Below are 18,271 nucleotides of genomic sequence, written 5' to 3'. Positions count from 1 at the left end.
GAAGGAAGACCAGGTTTTTTTTTTTTTAAACTATCTGAAGTTGATTGTGATAGTCATGAGCAGGTTCATCCGATTTTTGTGTGCAAGCCTGAATTTTGTTCACAACAACAGGCTAAGGACAGGCTACTATAATTGCTTGGGGGAGTCCTCCAGCAGGTGTTCTCGCCTCTTGCCAAAAGTTGGGGGTTGTTTCTCTAAATCCCTTTCAGGATGTTTCCATCAGGAAAGTTTCATCCAATGTTTGGCTTGACCCCCATCCGCAAGCATATAGATCTGGGGAAACCAGGCTGGTATGTTTGGATAATGATGTTAAATTCTTCGGCAAACCTGTGGGGTTCCTCACTGACTTTAGGACACTCTTTTAGGACTCTCAATTTGGCCTTAGTCTAGGGAACATAAACTTGGGTTTTGTTGGAATCTTCAGAAGACTTAAGTTTAAAGGGGCAGGTCCTGAACTAATGGTTACCGGGGGGAAGGATGGGGGAGAAGGATAGATTGGGAGTTTAGGATTGACATGTACACACTGCTATATTTAAAATAGATAAACAACGAGGACCTACTGTATAGCACAGGGAACTCTTCTCAATGTTCTGTAATAACTTAAATGGGAAAAGAATTTGAAAATGAATAGATAAATATATATGTATAACTGAATCACTTTGCTGTACACCTGAAACTAACACAACATTGTTAATCAACTGTGCTCCAATATAAAATAAAATTTTAAAGAATAAATAAAGAGGCAGATTCTATCAGGTTCAGAGGAGGAAGTTGGGAGAGGTTTAGGGAAGCACAGTGAGAGAATTAGAATGAGACAGCAGAGGGCAGAAGAAAAGAGGAAGATAGCGTGGGGGGGGGGGGCGGGGGGGTGCTGAGCACAGGGGCTGCTTTGTCCAGAGACAGGGGATGGGGGCCAGGGGGAGAGTCCTCAGAAGCCATTTTTTCTTCAATTGTTTGTTTGCCTCAGTTAATTTAAAAATTGTATTTTGCTAAGTGGCAATTTCAGAATCTTGATAATGTTTAGAAGCCACAAAATACCAATCATTTAGCTTTGAAATTTTTTAGAGCCATGGCTGTCCAATTCATCTTTAAGAAAAGTAAGCTTGGAAAATTTAAAAGTTCCCCATAATGACCATCAGTGTTATAAATTACTTTGGGTTAAGTTGGTCCATTTAATTAGAAATGTGCATGAGAGGGAATTCTCTGGTAGTCCAGTGGTTAGGACTCTGTGCTCTCACTGCCAAGGGCCTGGGTTCAATCACTGGTCAGGGAACTAAAATCCCACAAGCCACACATGGTACGGCCAAAAAAAACCCCCCAAACCACAAACAGACAAAAAAAGAAATGTGCCTAAGGAAGGACCACAGTTTTTAAACATAAAACTGGTTGAAGGGGGTGGAGGGGGCACTGTCAAAACATTTAGATTGCTGGGATCCCTTTTCTTAGAGTTGTTTCTCTAGAGCAAAGGAAATAAATTTTTAAGCAGCACAGTTCCTATAGGAATAACCCAGGTCCAAAGGAACTGGACCAAAGGCTTAGCAGTGCAGTTTCAGTAGGAACAGCCGTATTTCAAGAGACAGGCCAAACAAGCACTCTCAGAAAGGACAAAGCCTGTAAAGAAAGGATGAAGTCTTCCAAAAAAAGCAGATCTCAAATAAAGCCTGGAGAGCCTCAAAACACAAAAAGAGTGGGGTTTGAACCCTGGAGAAAACTTAACCCTCAAACTCCAGGGTCAGCAAGGAAGTAGTGAGCTCAATAGGCTCTGCAAGTCCACAGCTGTTTGCTCACTGCCTTGGCATTCTTAGGGGTCTGCTCTGGATCCCTCTTCTGACACCAAGTAATGTTGACCTAAATCAATGAAACCATCAGTTATATTACCAGCAAAAACGGTTTATTTGAGAACAGCAAAGAATTGCAATTCAAGGTACACAATCTGTGGTGTACCACAGGTAAGTTCGGAGAACAAAGGAGAGGAACTTTCTTTTATAGAGGAGAAGGAGGAGTTGGGAGGGGCTGTTCTAAACAAAGAGTCCTTTGGAGGAAACTGGGAGTTGGAAGTACAGTGACTTTTCATTGGCTGAGCTGTGCTGGTGAAGGAAAACTAAGAGAATTTGTAGGCAGCAGACCTGCTCTAAAGGGACAGTTAAGGGAGATTCTTCAGACAGAAATCAAATGATACCAGAAGGAAACTTGGAACACCAGGATTAAGGAAGAGCAACAGAAGTGATACATATCATAGACTATTCTCCTCTCAAGTTCTTTAAAATATGTTGGACAATGAAAGCAAAATTTACAGCATTGTCTAGGGGGGATTTCAATGTCAGTGTGATGTATAAGACAACTATAACGTGAAAGGTGGGGAGAAAAGAGACCAACGTGGTCTCCAACTGAAGTGGTAAATACTGATTACAAACAGACTGTAGAAAGTGATGTATGTATTTTGAATTCCCTAGAAAAACCAGTAAAATTTTATACAAAACAGATATAGTCAAAATCATAAGAGAAAAATTTTAATGGCATATGAAAAAAAATGTTCAAATAACACAAAAGAAGGCAGGAAAGGGGAAAGGAGGAATGAAGAAAAAAAAACACGAAAATAATAAAATGCTAGACCTAAATTCAAAGTACCATTTTGAATTGAATTGCCAAATACCAATTGAATTAACAAATTCAAATTATCCATATTACACTAGGTGTAAATGGATTTCCCTCATAGCCTAGGAAAGTGCAAGGGTTTTAGGAACTGAGAACCAGAGACAGATGAAGACCAAATATATATTTCTCATTATAAATCACAATATCTAAATCTGTTTACAAGAAACTTACTTCAAATATAATGATAAAGTAGATTAAAGTAAAAGGATGAAAGATGATATACCATGCAAATACTAATCAAAAGAAGACAGGAGTGAGTGGTTTTGTTAATATCACACAACATAAACTTTAGAGCAAAGCGGATTACCGGGGATAAAGAAGGACATTGCATATTGAAAAAAGGGACAATTCTTCAAGAAGCCATAGCAATTCTAAAGGTAGGCACCTGAAAACAGAGCTTTAATAGAAAAAATTTTTGAAGCAAAAATTGACAACTGAAAGTAGAAATAGACAAATCCACAATTACAGTTGGAGTCAGCAGTACTTCTCTCTCAGTAACAGATAAAACTAGTAGACAGAAGATCAGCAAGGATATAAAATAAGTGAACAATGCTATCAACCAACGGGACATAATGATATTTACAGCACACTCCACACAACAGCAACAGAATGTATATTCTTCTCAAGTGCAGATGGAACATTCACCAAAATAAAGCATAGCTTGATCTGAAAAAACAAACCTTAGCAAATTTAAGATAATCAAAAACATACAAAGCATGTTGTCTGACTATAATAGAATTAGAGTAGAAATCAATATGAGAAAAATGTCAGGAAGATCTTTAATCACTTGGGAATTAAACACCACAATCCTAAATAATCCACGGATCAAAGAGGAAGTCTTAAGGGAAACTTAAAATATTTTGAACTGAATGAAATTAAAATACAGCATGTAAGAAACATGAGAGATGCAGCTAAAGCAGTGCTTAGAGGGAAATTTATAGTACAAATGCTTACATTAGAAAAGAAGAAAGGTCTCAAGTCAATAATCTAAATTTCCATCTCAAGAAATTAGAAAATGATGAGCAATATAGACCCAAGTCATGCAGAAGAAGGGAAATAAATATAAGAGCAAAATTCAAAAGAATGTGGAAACCAAAAAACAATAGAAAAAAATTGTGAAAAAGCTGATTCTTTGGAATGATCAATAAAATTGATAAACCTCTAGCAACACTGGCAAAAAAAAAAAAAAAGTGCAGACACAAATTACCAGTATCAGGAACGAAAAGAGGTCTGTCACTACAGACATCACAAAAGGATAGGAAAGGAATGCTCTGAATAACTCTGTTGACATAAATTCAATAGCTGGAGTGCCATGGACCAAGTCCTCAAAAGCCACAAGCTACCAAAATTCACTCAGCATGAACTAGATAGCCTGAATAGCCCTATTACTACTAAAGAAATTCAATCTATAGTTAAATATCTTCTGAAAAAGAAAGTCTCATAGTTTCACTGGCAAATTACACTAAACATTTAAAGAAGAAATACAAAGTCTACAAATCCCTTCCAGGAAATAAAAGGGGAAGGACAACTTCCCAACTCGTTTACCAGTCCAGCATCACCCCAGTACTGAAACCAGCACTAAAAAGAAAACAACAAACCCTTGTGAACATAGCTGCAAAAACCCTCAACAGATAGAATTATTCTTATTCTCTGAAGTAGTTCTGTTCTATGAAGTCACTGCAAACTCCAAGTTAGCCAACACCGAACCACTGCTCCCCAGGGGAGATAGAGGCTCAGGTTCCTGAAAGCACAAAAGCACAAAAAACATGGCACGAAACAGACCGTGAAAAGGATGCTTGTTTACAGCAAGAGCTGAAACAAGAAAGCAGTGTCGCCTTGCTCAACCTCAGCTGAGGACGTGCACATCGAGTCATTCAAACTTTTTGCTGCTCAGCTCATGTCCACAGATGACCACGGAAGCGCTACAAGTATTGATTTGGGAATTACAAAACAATTTTGAGGTTAGTAAGCAAAATTGCAAATACAAAATCCACAAATAATGAGACCTGACTGTGTTAACAAATAAAATCCAGTGAGATATAAAGAAAACAATGCACCACAACCAAGTGAAGCTTATCCTGAGAATGTATGGCTGGTTCAGTATGTAGGAAAATCAGTCAGTGTATATCACCACACTGAGTGTCCAAAGAAGAAACATCACATGAACATATTAAAGGATGAAGACAAAGCACGTGACAAAATACAGCGCTCATTCGTGACGAAAACTCTAGCAAACTAGAGGGAACTTCCGCACCCTGACCAAGGGCACCGCATAACACCTACAACTAACACCGTGCTTCATGGTGGACGACAATTCAGCCTGGGAACAAGGCTCAGGTGTGCAGTCATCACCATACTTCATGCACCTGGGAGTCTTTGCCAGGGCAGTAGGTGAGAAGGAAGAAGAGGCACACACGAGAGGAGGAGATGCCGCTGTCCTGTTTACAGACCACACGACTGTCTGCGTCAGAAACTCCAGGGAATCTACACAGGCTCCTGGGGCTAATAGGTGGGCTTAGCATGGTGGTGGGTACAAGGTCAACCACAAAGACCAATTGCATCTACTTACCACCAATGAACAATTGAAAACTGAATTTTTAAAAGTACCATTTACAATAGCTCCCCACAAAAATGAAATACCTAGGTATAAATCTAACAAAACATGTACTGGATCGTTGTTCTGAACACTAGAAAAATGCTGACGAAAAGAATTTTAAGACCTAAACACTAACTAGAGAGAAGAGAAATTGTGTTCAGGGATTGGAAGCCTCAAAATTGTAAAGATATCAATTCTCCACAAGCTGATTATATAACGCCAATAAAAGTTTCAGGAGAATTTTTTTGTACATAAAGAGGGGCTGACTATAAAATTTATATGGAAGTGCATAGGAACTAGAATAGCTAAAACAATTTTGAAAAAGAAGATTGAAGTTGGAGGACTCGTACTGCACAATATTAAGGTCTACTCTGTGGGGACTTCCCTGGTGGTGCAGTGGTTAGGAATCCGCCTGCCAATGTAGGAGACACGGGTTTGAGCCCTGGTCCGGGAAGATCCCACATGCCACAGAGCAACTAAGGCCGTGCACCACAACTACTGAGCCCGCGCTCTAGAGCCCATGCTCGGCAACAAGAGAAGCCACCGCAAAGAGAAGCCCACGCACCACAACGAAGAGTGGCCCCCGCTCGCCGCAACTAGAGAAAGTCCGTGCGCAGCAATGAAGACCCAACACAGCCAAAAATGAATAAGTAAATAAATAAATTTATTTAAAAAAAAAAAAAAAGACTTACTATATGGCTGCATAATCAAGACAGAATTGGGGACAGAATTCCAATAGAATGTCCAGAAATGAGCCCTCACAAATATGGCCAATCATACAGAGGTGCAGAGGGTTCCACAGAGAAAGGATGGTCCTTTCTTTTTTTAAAAACTAGTTAATTATTTTTTTGACTGCATTGGATCTTCATTGCTGCGTACAGGCTTTTCTCTAGTTGTGGTGAGCAGGGGCTACTCTTCGTTGCAGTGCGTGGGCTTCTCATTGCGGTGGCTTCTCTTGCTGTGGAGCACGGGCTCTAGGCGCATGGGCTTCTGTAGCTGTGGCACGTGGGCTCAGTAGCTGTGGCTCGCGGACTTAGTTGCTCCGAGGCATGTGGGATCCTCCTGGACCAGGGCTCGAACCCGTGTCCCCTGCGTTGGCAGGCAGATTCTCAACCACTGGGCCACCAGGGAAGCCCCCATCCTTTTTTTTTTTTTTAATTTTATTGAAGTATAGTTGATTTACAATGTTGTGTTAATTTCTCCTGCACAGCAAAGTGACTCAGTTATTTATACACACACACATACACACACACACACACACACACACACATATATTCTCTTTCACATTCTTTTCCATTATGGTTTATCACAGGATATTGAATATAGTTCCTTGTGTTATGCAGTAGGACCTTGTTGTTTATCCATCTTGTATATAATAGTTTGCATCTGCTAACCCCAAACTCCCATTCCTTCCCTTCCCTACTCCCCCTCCCCCTTGGCAACTGCAAGTCTGTTCTCTATGTCTGTGAGCCAGTTTCTGTTTCATAGATAGGTTGGTTTGTATCATATTTTAGATTCCACATGTAAGTGATATCATACGGTGTTTGTCTTTCTCTTTCTGACTTACTTCGCTCAGTATGATAATCTCTAGGTCCAACCATGTTGCTGCCAAGGGCATTATTTCCTTCTTTTTTGATGGTCGAGTCATATTCCATTGTATATATGTACCACATCTTCTTTGGAAAGGATGGTCTTTTCAACACCCAGTGCCGGTGCCTTGGCCGTCCACATGCAGAGGAGGTGGACTTGACCAAGCCACACATCTTACAAAGAGTAATTCAAAATGCTTCATAGATCAAGTTACATCATGAAACTAAGAGACTTGAGGAGAAAGAATTCTTCAGGACCAGGGGTTAGGCAAAAAGTTCTTAGTAACAACACAAAAAGACCATCCACAAAAAAACACACGGATAAATTTGGCTTCATCAAGAATTTTAAAATTTGCTCTGTGAAATACACTGTTCAGGTAAGATACGGACTGAGAGAAAATACTTGCAAATCTCATCCAGGAGAAGGGGCTGCACCTAGAATATATAAAGAATTCTCCAAACTCAGCAGGAATAAGTCAAACAATCCAACCAAAAGATGTGCCACGTGACCAGAGAGGACACACGTGTGCAAAAAGTGCGTGGGGAGGCTCTCGGCATCCTCAGCCCTTGGTGCAAACCGAAGCCACAGGGAGGCTGGACCGGCATCGGCCAGGCCGGCTGAAATGGAAAGTTGTGACGCGGACACTGGAAGGACGCAGAGAGACCGGCTCTCTCACGCTAGAGAACATCTGCGCAGTTTTGCATCGAGTTAAACCCAGCAGTCTGTCTCCGGGGTGGGAGCGAAAGCACAGGTCCGGCGAAGCCTCGTGCATGAATGTCCACGGCAGCTTTTCACAGTCGGAGAGCGGGAACCCCGATGCCTCCAGCACCGGGGGTTCAGCAAACGGTTCATCAGAGCAGCCGGTCTCCACGTGGGCGTGGGGGAGATGCTGGGCCTCAGGTCTCAAGCTGAGGGGAAGAAGCCAGGCTCAATTCATCTCTGAGACCCCCTCCCGAGGACAAAACCTCAGCGAGGAGAGCCAGTGGGGTGGGGGGGCCGGGGCTGGGCTGGGCGGTTCTGGTTGCGGTGGCCGGGGTCACACAAATAGACCCGTGTGCACAAAAAGGGGCAATTTCACCGCACGCCTGCAAACCACCAAACCACTTGACTGGGGCTGACTCTCGCCCACCTCATGGGACCACAGCTGGCCCTGACTCCGGGCCTTTGCTCTGGCCGAGGCCTCGGCCTTGGGCCCTTTCCAGTCACCTGACTCCGCTGACCTGCCCCTCGCCTGAGCACTGGCACCGTCCTCCCGCTGGGGAAGGGCGGGGTCGGAGGGCAAAGTCTGAGCAGCCTCGGAGGGGACCACCCTGGGCGGGGCTGGTGACCCCAGGTGGGGGCAGGCAGCAGCGGCTCGTCACCTGCCTGACAGCGGACCCGGACTCAGGGGAGCGGTGACCAGCGTCGGGTGGCAGGCAGAGGCGGGACGGCACCTGGCAGGTGCCTGAGAGGCGACAGACGGGCCAGCTTCCACGCTGCTGCCACTGCTTACCCACCAGCCCAGGTGAGGGGCCGTCTTGCTCTGGGGGTGCTGACCGGTCCTGAGGGCGTGCTCTGTGTGGAGTCTACCCAGCTTCTCTGCCCACCCACTGGGGGCTCAGGCTGGGGGCTCAGGGTGCTACACGCCCTGGAGGGGTGTTTGAGGGGGGATACCGGTGTCCCTGGCCCTGCCTGTAACTGGTCTGTCTCTGTGAGTGGCCTGTGGCCAGTGTGCGTTTGGGGACACAGGCTGGGTCCCGTCCGGCCTGGCCTGGCGGCGGCTCGAGCAGATCACCCGTCCTCTCTGAGCCTCGCTCTTCCCTCCTTAAAATGGGATCATGACGCAGACGGGCCGCCTGGAGCCCAGGGCCCTGCATTCGCCCTGAGAGGCGGACGCCCCCTGGGAACAGCCGCATTCCTGCGGGGATACTGATGCCGCACAAAGTCCATGAGCCTCAAAGCTCTGCAGGCCTCAGACCATTTCCTTTGGACAGTGGTGGCAACTGGCCCGAGGTCCCTGGTGACCTCGTGTGCGTGGGTCCCCGCTCAGGGACGTTTGGGGGCTGGAGAGGGCCCTGCAGAGGCCTCAGTCACTGAGCTGGTGCCATGGCCCCGTGCAAACCACATTCCTGGGTCAGCCTGGGCCAGCTGCGAGGGATCGTCATGGGGCCAAGTGAAAAGGTTCAGATCAGAGTAGCCCGAGGTTGGGTTTTTAAACAGAAACCAGATGAATCTGTTCAGAACCCCTCAGCCTTCAGGTCCTTCAGTAGAGAAACCGTGCTTCCCGGGACCCGCTGACCTGCTTGGCAGCAATTAGACATCCAGGCAGTCGGTCAGCTGTCCCCACCGAGTTCAGGCCTGACCCCAGGACTCTTAGAAAACTGTCCTGGGAGAGGCCTGGGGTGAGGGCTGCAGGTAGGTGGGAGAGGTGGGGCCCTGGGTTCCCGGAGTTCACTGTGGATCTGGGGCTCCTTATCCTGCGGGGGACGGGAGAGGAGCTGGGGTCCTGGGAGGGTGCGGGCAGTGGGGCTGGCAGATCACACGGGGGTGGCTCCGCTGGGCCCCGGCGTGGCACTAGAAAGGGGGTCTCCGGGACCTCCTCATTGCTGTGTGTTGCAGCCTAGCCTGTCGCCAGACAGGGCGTCCCGGTGCCCGGCCCCTGCCGGCCCCTGTGGCGCTGTGACACCACGCGTAGCCCGGCTCTCCGGCGTGGTCTGTAGTCCTGCCCGTCGACCCAGCCGGGGTGGGCTGTCTGAGCCCCGGGGAGGGTGCTTACTGCTGCCAACCCCACAGGTGCCAGTCCCGCCCCCATGGGGCTGACATGGAGGGAACGGGCCTTCACAGCCCTGCTGGGGGCTGCAGCGGTCTCAGGCCTCACCACGCTCATTCTCTTCCTGGTGGAGGCCACCAACGTCCTCCTGCCCGCAGACACCAAGGTGTGCCCCCAGACCTCACCCAGGGGAGGCTGGGCTGGGCCGTGGCGGCCCCTACGCCCTCCTGACCCTGGTGTCACTCCCAGTTCGGGATCGTGTTGGACGCTGGGTCCTCCCACACATCACTCTTTGTGTATCAGTGGCTGGCAAACAAGGAGAATGACACAGGTGTGGTCAGCCAGGCCCTGGCCTGCCGGGCGAAAGGTCAGTGGGCAGTTCCATCAGCGGTGGACGGGTGCTGGGAGCTGCCAGCCGCTGCCCGGCTGGGGTTCCCAGCTGGGTGGAGGTTTGGGAAGTGGCACAGGCTGGAGCTGGGCAGTAGCAAATCAGCCTAAAGAAAAGGGGCTCAGAGAGGTTCAGTGAGTTGCCCCAGGGGGCCCAGCCGGTCAGTGGGAGCCAGGCCAGGGCTCTGGATCTGTCCTGCCTGAGCCCGCAGAGACCCGAAACAAACCCTTCCAGCTCCTGGGGCTCCAGACGTGGCATCCCTCCAACCTCTCCCTCGGACTTCACGTGGCCTCTCCCCTGTGTGTCTCAAATCTCCCTCTTCTGTCTCTTGTAAGGATGCCAGTGGTTGGTTTCAGGGCCCACCTGGGGAATCCAGGGCGATCTCATCTTAAGATCCCTAACTTAATGACATCTGCAAGGACCCTTTTTCCAGATACGGTCCCATCCGCAGGCTCCGAGGGTCATGATGCATCTTTGGGGGCTGCTTTTCAGCTCAGCTTCCTTCGGGGCCTGGAGCCTCGTCCTGTGGTGTTGTGTTTCAGGGCCTGGCATCTCTTCCTACGCCTCTGACCCTGCACAGGCTGGCGAGAGCCTGCAGGGCTGCCTGGAGGAGGCGCTGGCACTGATCCCAAAGGCCAAGCATCAGCAAACGCCCATGTTCCTGGGGGCCACAGGTGGCATGAGGCTGCTCAGGTGCGGGGGCTGGCGTGGGCCCGCACACGTCCCTGGGGTGCAGTGTGAGAGCTGTGGTCCCTGCTCAGGCGGGATGGAGGAGGGGTGGCTTCTGCCAGCTCCAGCGGCCTGTCCTCTCCGCGCAGCCGGAAGAACAGCTCTCAGGCGGAGGACGTCTTCGCAGCGGTCAGCCAGGCCCTGAGCCGGTCTCCCGTGGCCTTCTGGGGCGCTGAGCTCCTGGCTGGGCAGGACGAAGGGGCCTTAGGTTGGGTCACCATCAACTACGTCCTGGGCCTGCTGGTGCAGGTGCCACAGACGGCCCCAGGGTCGGAGGGGCACCCGGGGGGGGTCATCGTGGCCGGCCCCAGGGTGGGAGGGGCACTCGGGGGGGTCATCGCAGCCCCAGGACTCAGTGCCCCCTGTCTGTGGTCAGTACTCCTTCTCTGGAGAATGGATCCAGCCTCTGGAGGGGACGTTGGTGGGCGCCCTGGACATGGGTGGGGCCTCCACCCAGATCACCTTTGTGCCTGGAGGCCCCATCCTGGACACCACCACCCAGGCCACCTTCCGCCTCTATGGCACAGAACACAGCGTCTACACCCACAGCTACCTCTGCTTCGGGCACGACCAGATGCTGAACCGGCTCCTGGCCGGGCTGGTGCAGGTGGGCTGCTCTGTGGGGAGGGCGGGGCGCCCGGCCAGGCGGGTGCTCAGAGGTGCCCCCACCCTCCCCGCAGAGCAGCCCAAGCCTCCTGGTGCGTCACCCCTGCTACCACAGCGGCTACCGGGGCACGCTGGCCCTGGCCCCCCTGTACGGGTCGCCCTGCGTCCAGGCCACAGCCCCCCGAGACCTCGGCCAGAACCTCACTGTGGAGGGGACGGGGAACCCCGGGGCCTGTGTCGCCGCCATCCGGGGTCTCTTCAACTTCTCCAGCTGCGACGGCCGAGGAGACTGCGCCTTCGACAGGGTCTACCAGCCCCCCGTGCGGGGACAGTTCTACGTGAGCCCCCGCGGCCTGCCCTCGGGGCCAAGCTTCCCCTCGGGGCCCCAGGGCCCGACCCCAGGGGGACCTTGGGGAGCCTGGGACCCCAGGTGGGGTGGGGTGGGGTGGGGCGGGGCGGAACCTGGCTCATCCTGGGCCCCCCGCCTTGCGCCCTGCCCGGGCACTTCACCCCCCTCCCCCAGGCCTTCTCCAACTTCTACCACACCTTCCACTTCCTGAACCTCACCTCCAGGCCGCCGCTGGCCACGGCCAATGCCACCATCTGGGAGTTCTGCCAGAGGCCCTGGAAGCTGGTGGGTGGATGCGGGCCGCCCGCCCCCCACCTGGGCCCCAGCTCCCTGGGCTGCAGACTCCACCGAGCGGGGACCCCATCCCAGGCAGTGTGGCCGGGGGGCTGGGGAGCTCCAGGCAGGAGACTCAGGGGCACGCCTCGGAGGGGGGCCAGCCTTGGGGGCCCAGGAGGCCAGGAGGCCTCATGGGGCTCCTGGCCTCCCGGGCCCCCAGGTGGAGGCGAGCTCGCCCGGGCAGGACGGCCAGCTGCGTGACTACTGTGCCTCGGGCCTGTACATCCTCACGCTCCTGCTCGAGGGCTACGGGTTCAGCCAGGAGACCTGGGGCGGCATCGAGTTCCGCAAGCAGGTGACGGCTCAGGGCGAGAGCGGGTTGGGGCTTCGGACCGCTGCCCGCAGCCTGACCGGCCGTGTGGCCCGCAGGCCGGTGGCACCGACATCGGCTGGACGCTGGGCTACATGCTGAACCTGACCGGCCTGATCCCAGCCGAGGCGCCCGCCCAGTGGCGGGCACAGAGCTATGGCGTCTGGGTGGCCGGAGTCGTCTTTTTGGTGCTGACCCTCACGGCCATTCTCGGGGCCACTGTGGTGCAGCTCTGGCTCCGGGACTAGGCTGGCTGCCACCTGGTGCTGGAAGGCAGAGGCCTGAGCTGACCAGAGCCTTCCTGAGCCCCAATCCCAAAGGCTCGCCCTGTGGGCTCTGGCCCCATGGTCACATGGCCCCCTTTTGCCATTGGGGTCATTCTGGCCACGGAGGCTGTGCCGTGGCCCCGACCATGGCCTTCAGGTGCCAGCGCCCCAGCGGGTTTCCCATGTTGCACGAGGGCTGGGCCATCGCGACCCCTGCAGCCCTCAGGGCTGTGTGACTGCAGACCTACGGGTTCAGGGCCAGGCCAAGCCTGGGAGTAGGGGTGACTGCTGGAGGTAGAGGGGGCCCGGCTCTTTGGGAGGGGCCGGCAGCGGGCCCTGGCCTCTCCAGGAGCTGGCAGAGCCAGTGTACAGGCGCTGTGGGCTTTTCCCAGAGCGGCCAGCCCACACCCTCAGAAGCCTCAGTCAGGTCCCCTCAGTGGCCAAGCCCAGAAGACGGACCACACCTTGGTGGGGGCAGATCGCCTTTATTAAACCCTCCTTGCCACGGACTTCTTAGCGCCAAGCTCCTCATGTGCGCCGGCCGGCCGGGACCACGAAGCACTTGGGGAAAATCCCGACGCGGCCGTCACAGTGGCCCTCCAGCCACGCCTGGTCCACTGCAGGGGGCGTCAGGGCATCACCACATCTGCTCGCAGACACCGCGTCTGCCCCGGGGCCCCGGCAGGGCGATGGGGGGCGGGGGCAGTGCCAGCTCTACCTTCGCACAAGACGTCCACCGTGTCTCCGGGCTGCAGGGCCAGGTCCTCGGGCCCCTGGGCAGAGTAGCCGTGCCGGGCCACCACCTGGTAGAGGACAGGCCGGCCGCCCACTGCCTGCGGCAGCGGGGAGGGCTGTAGGGTAAGCTCGGAACGGAGAGAAGGGCTGGACATCCCCGCCCCGGGCCGCCTCCTGCCCCGGCTCACCTGGCACCGTAGCCGCAGCTCCCCAGAGCCGGCAGCCGCGCCCCGCCAGGCCCTCTGCAGTGCCTCCTCCCCGGTGAGGGGCACCCAGCCCCTGCTGTCACTAGGGTCTCGGTAACTGCAAAGAGATGCCTCAGAGTGGGCAGCGCGGGCAGGGGCTTTAGGGAGGGTGCTGACCTCTGACCTCAAAAGCCTCTCCCAGGGCCGGGACTAATAGGTGCTCAGCTTGGAGCCCTCCCACCCGGCTTTCCAGCTCACCTGAGCTGCCCACTCTGGGCCTGGGGAGGGAGGGCCTGGCTCATCAGGGCCCGCAGGCTGGACAGGTCAGCTCCTCTTGGGGCCCTCAGGGCCAGGGTGAAGGTACACTGCACTGTGAAGGTCACCAAGGACTCGGGGCCCCCTGCAGCCACACCCTGGGTCCAAGCAGAAAGGTGGTTGGTCTCCAAGGACCCAGATCTGTGTGCCCAGGACTGCCAGGGTGGGCTTCAGGCCAGGGGGCAGGGCAGGGACCGAGAGGGTGGGAGGGGGCTGGGGCTCTGGACTTGTGAGGCTTCTTTAGCTGGGGTCCCTAGAGGCATTCGGAGGATGGGGTCTGGCCTTGGAGCCCCACATCCCTGGGGGGGTGGAGGGTGACATGAGAGCCAGTGCCTCTTACCCCAGCGCCTGCAGGATCCTCAGAGGAGCCAGGGCCCGGCCCCCCAGCCACCACCAGCCCTGCGGAGCGGGGAGGAGTCAGGGACTCCGGTGGCTACCGACCCCCAGAGTAGAACATGTCGGAGTAGAGGAGATGCTGGCACCACCGGGAGCCCCAGCGCCACCAGCTTCCTCCGGAGGACAAAGAGGCTGCTCCCAGCCCCGCCCAGATACCTGCCTGGGGCTCCCTCCACAAAGTGCCCTCCCACTACCGGCTGCTCAGGGCGCCTCACCTGGAGGCACCCACTGGCCAACTTGCTCCACGTGAGGCTTCTGCAAGGAAAGCCACAGGCTGGGGCTCTGCCGGGCCGGGGTGGGGTTGAGGCCGGGGCGGAGCCCTGAGGGTAGAGGTAGCTTTCCCTGGGCCTGGAGCTCGTCGGGGGCGGTGCCCAGACACTGTCCAAGCAGAGCCAGTGGTGAGGAGCATGGCCTGCAAGACAGCCTGGCCAGGCAGGAAGCCACAAATCTAATGGCATTGGAGGTGAATCCGGGGCATGAACCAGGTCCCTGTAGGCCTGGAGACTACAGACAGGCCACCTTGCACTCTGGGCACCAATCCGTCTTCCCCTGGCCCACCAGGAGGTGGCAGCTCCAGCTGGGGTTCCCGGTGACCCTGGGGGCTGGGGACCGAAGCCAGGGACCCGCTGGACTTCACCCTGTGTTGGGACCCTAAGCAGTGGGTGTGCTGAGGGGCGGCAGAAACCCCCGAGGGCCCCAGTCCTGGCCACACCGACCAGCTGACTCAGATGCTGATTTCAGGTGGGATCTGAAAGTTGGACTAAGTTTGTAAACGGAGTGTTTAGATTCTTATCAGACTTGTCAGCTGTTTAAAGCAATTAGGGAGCTGCTGCCCACTGTCAGGAGGGTCAAGTGCTCGAACACCCAGTGTGTGAACTTAGGGCCACGGGGTTTCGTCAAGCACCGCTGTGACGGATGGCTTTCAAGGGCACCAACTGTCCACCGAGTTGGCTGGGCATCAGTGAAAGAGGAAGTGAAGTGACCGTCTCGCCTCAAACTGAGTCCTTTCATAAACTGAATGTAAAAGTTAACCACCTTCTCTGTGCTGGGCGGCCTCCCGGCACACCTGCCCAGCACACCTGCCCAGGAGAACCCTGTGCCCCTCCCTTCCTCGGCCTCACCCAGTGCCTGGGGCATCTCGGGGAGTCCCATGTCCAAGAAGGAAGGCCGGGGGCCCCAGCTGAGGGGTGGGAGCCTCATGGCTATGATGCACGGGCTGCAGGCCTCTCCCGGGCCCAGGGTGGGGAGCAGACACCCAGGCTCCTGTCTATGCACATGTGAGCAGCAGTGTGTCCCTGACCCATGGCGTCCGGTCACTGTGGCTGGCTCCCGCCAAGTCCCTGGACTGCCTGAGGAAGCCAAATCTCCATCCCCCAGCAGGTGATGAGGCCACCTGCCCTGCCCTGAGACCCTTGCAGGGCCCAGCTGTGGCTGGTCCTGAAGCTCAGCCTGGGGCAGGGGTCCTCCAAATACTATGGCCCCTGCCTGCCCTGCCCGGGCTCACCCACCTGCTCATCATTGGTGACCAGTGTGCTATGGTCAGCCCGCCCAGCCTGGCCAGAGGTGACCTCCATCTCCGCATCAAGGGGCGTCCTGGGGCCACAGCGGGTACCAGGTCTGGAGGGGCCTGTGTCACGGGCCCTGGAGGGAAGGGGGAGGGGTCCTCGTTCTCAGGTCTCACCCAGCCAGCACAGAGGTCGAGGTCCTCCATGAAAGGTGGGCCTAGGAGAGCCCTGAGCTGGAAACAAACAGCACCCCAGTCGGACCACCACCTGTGAGGCTGCATCTGGCGGGGCCGGCAGGGCTGCTCCCGTCGGCCTGCAGCCCAGCCTGCACCCCACCCCGGTGCCTCTGGTGCCCACCCCCAGGCCTGAGCAGAGCTTCAGTGAGGGGCAGGCAGGCTCTTTCCCCAGGAGCAGAACAGGCTCAGGACAAACGGGGGCACAGGGAGGGCTGAGCAAGGCGGGACCCCTCGCCCTGCACCGGGGCTCCAGCCAGTCCAGAAAGGGGACACAGCCACCTGGCCCCTGGCCCAGAGTGGCCACACTGGGCCTGCAAAGGGGCTCTGCCGACAGGGGAAGAAGAGTGGGGGGCCACGGCCCCTTCCTACCGTTCGGCAGCCCCAGGCCTGGCTTCACCACGCGCGTAGAGAGCCTGTGGGCACACAGTGACCCCCTCCTCAGGATGCAGACCCCACGGAGCGTCGGGGGCTGGGGGGCAAGGCTGCACAGTTTTCACTGGCTCTCTCCCGGGATGGGACGCCCCCCACGTTTAGATCAGAAGGACGTTGAGAAGCCCGTGGGGAGGGTTTAAGGCATCCTTAAGAGTAATGGGTCTGGAAGGCCCCACCTGCAAAACGTCAGAGGAGAAGTCAGGTGGCTGGAAGGCTGCCCACCCACCTGTGGCTGCTGAGGCCGGGCGTCCCCGTGCGGGCCGTCAGGGATGGCGGAGGCCACCACCTGCGGAGGGACAGCAAGGGGCCGGCCGAGTCAGGGGTGCCCAGCCCTCGCTGCCCATTCTGAACCCCGAAGTCTCCCATCTGCCCGGGGGATGCTGCCCAAGCCTGGCCCAAAGACGTTGGATCACGTGGTGGGGGCAGGGAGGTGGGAAAAATATGTCTGAAGAAGGAAAACATCTGTGCTGATCATTTTAACTTATTTTTTGTACAACCTTTAAAATATTCTTGTTTCTTAGAAGCAGTCATCTCCTGTGATAACAGGACTCCAAGTTGATGGATTAATGCAGCTCAGAGCCCCCTCCTCCACGCAGCCCTCCAGCAAAGACGCACGGCACCTAGCCCTCGGGTGACCGGGGGGGTGTCAGGCCTGGCTGAGGGCCACCAGCTGGAAAGCAGAGTGCATCTTCCTTTGTGCACAGGGAGCCTCCTTTCCCACCTTTGGGGCGAGCTGCTCCCTGTCATGCTGTGACTTTGCTGCCCTGCCCTGACCCAGGGTGGGCAGAGATGGCCCAGGCCAGCCTGCCTCGGGCCTCCCCAGGGTCTTGCTCTCTGAGGCAGAGATGTAGGGAGGACACAGAAACACAAAGCCCAGGAGATGCTGAGGCCAGAAGAGCGAGTCGAAGGCGGAGGTAGGCAGGGCCGGCACCACCTTGGGGGTCCTCAGCAGCTTCTGCTGGGCTCCACTGCCAGGTTCCAAGACCCAGATCTGTGAGCCCCATTTGGAAACACTGCTGCCCACCCCAGGAGCCTTGTGTCCTCTGTCCACCCACCAAGGCCTCGATGACCCCGGGTGTCCCCGTGAACTCAGCCTGGAAGCTCGGGACACGGTGTGAGCTCACCAGGGGCCTGGCTGCCCGCCGCTCTGCGGCCTGCTGGGTGCTGCTGGCCCCTGAGCCCCTGGGGCCTGAGAAGCGAGAAGCTACCCCTCCCTTACCTTGGCCTTGCCCAAGAAATCCACAGGCTCCAGGTGCTCCAGGTGCCGCCTGTGCGGCCGGAAGACCTCACCCCTGGGGACCTGCCGAGGCTGCAGGGGGGCCTGTTTCTGGAGGGGGGTCCGGACAATGCAGACCTGAGCACTGGGCCAGGCCTGAGGCTGCAGGAGCCTCAAAGCGGAAGGGACGGCTTGGCCCTGTCACCTACTTCCCATAGCCCATGGGAAGTCCAGCCCACACCTGGGCACATAGGCTGCCTCCCTCCAGAAGTTTCTTCAGCTCATATAGTCAGTCTCGGGGGCCGGACAGATGTGAGCCCCAAACTGCAGGCTATGGGCCGGGCAAGCCACCTGAGTCAGCTTAGGAGTCTGGCTCTGCTCACCTGCCCTCACCTGTCCCTCACCTGCCCCCCACCTGCCCCTTCACATCCCCTCACCTGCCCCCCACCTTCCCCCTCACCTGCCCTCACCTTCCCCCCACTTGCCCCTCACCTTCCCCCCACCTGCCCCCTCACCTCCCCTCACCAGCCTTCACCTGCCCCCACCTTTCCCCTCACCTTCCCCCTCACCTCCCCTCACCTGCCCCCTCACCTGCCCCTCACCTGCCCCCTCACATGCCCCTCACCTGCCCCCTCCCCTCCCCTCACCTGCCCACCTGCCCCCACACCTCCCCTCAC

At 55.5% G+C, this 18,271-nt stretch overlaps 2 protein-coding genes across 16 annotated transcripts in view; one reads left to right on the top strand and one right to left on the bottom strand.

The window, feature by feature from the left end:
* Positions 1 to 6,949: 6,949 nt before the first annotated feature.
* On the top strand, positions 6,950 to 12,630 carry ENTPD8 (ectonucleoside triphosphate diphosphohydrolase 8). 8 transcript variants are annotated; one of them, XM_029202733.1, is made up of 11 exons: positions 6,953 to 8,345; positions 9,614 to 9,756; positions 9,840 to 9,957; positions 10,213 to 10,308; positions 10,521 to 10,671; positions 10,797 to 10,956; positions 11,084 to 11,314; positions 11,388 to 11,651; positions 11,837 to 11,947; positions 12,159 to 12,293; positions 12,368 to 12,630. In XM_029202733.1, the coding sequence occupies exons 2-11, from the start codon at positions 9,631 to 9,633 to the stop codon at positions 12,554 to 12,556; spliced, it is 1,581 nt and encodes a 526-aa protein (XP_029058566.1). In that variant the 5' UTR covers positions 6,953 to 8,345; positions 9,614 to 9,630; the 3' UTR covers positions 12,557 to 12,630. The 8 variants fall into 8 exon arrangements, 7 of the variants coding, with proteins under 7 accessions (XP_029058567.1, XP_029058564.1, XP_029058562.1 ...); XR_003790779.1 differs by having other exon boundaries at positions 6,950 to 8,345; positions 10,797 to 11,314; positions 11,393 to 11,651; positions 12,368 to 12,510; XM_029202734.1 differs by having other exon boundaries at positions 6,951 to 8,345; positions 11,585 to 11,947.
* A 410-nt stretch (positions 12,631 to 13,040) lies between these two features.
* The window catches only part of NOXA1 (NADPH oxidase activator 1), a 10,270-nt gene continuing 5,039 nt past the window's right edge, over positions 13,041 to 18,271 (bottom strand). For 3 of the 8 annotated variants that reach the window (XM_029202736.1, XM_029202738.1, XM_029202739.1), the window contains 10 exons: positions 17,598 to 17,705; positions 16,605 to 16,664; positions 16,316 to 16,359; positions 15,714 to 15,846; positions 14,421 to 14,583; positions 14,150 to 14,208; positions 13,753 to 13,907; positions 13,498 to 13,612; positions 13,293 to 13,407; positions 13,041 to 13,191 (listed from right to left, as the gene is read on the bottom strand). In XM_029202736.1, the coding sequence (XP_029058569.1) occupies positions 13,103 to 13,191; positions 13,293 to 13,407; positions 13,498 to 13,612; positions 13,753 to 13,907; positions 14,150 to 14,208; positions 14,421 to 14,583; positions 15,714 to 15,846; positions 16,316 to 16,359; positions 16,605 to 16,664; positions 17,598 to 17,705 (1,041 nt within the window). In that variant the 3' untranslated portion in view covers positions 13,041 to 13,102. Of the gene's footprint in view, positions 13,192 to 13,292; positions 13,408 to 13,497; positions 13,613 to 13,752; positions 13,908 to 14,149; positions 14,209 to 14,420; positions 14,630 to 15,713; positions 15,847 to 16,315; positions 16,360 to 16,604; positions 16,824 to 17,597; positions 17,706 to 18,271 lie in introns of all 8 variants that reach the window. The other 5 variants (XM_029202742.1, XM_029202741.1, XM_029202743.1 and 2 more) reach the window with 3 other exon arrangements.

This window comes from Monodon monoceros, unplaced genomic scaffold (genome assembly GCF_005190385.1).
Source record: "Monodon monoceros isolate NGI ecotype Baffin Bay Population unplaced genomic scaffold, NGI_Narwhal_1 Super_Scaffold_5, whole genome shotgun sequence".
NCBI lineage: Eukaryota > Metazoa > Chordata > Mammalia > Artiodactyla > Monodontidae > Monodon > Monodon monoceros.
This window is presented reverse-complemented; position numbering and strand designations above follow the sequence as displayed.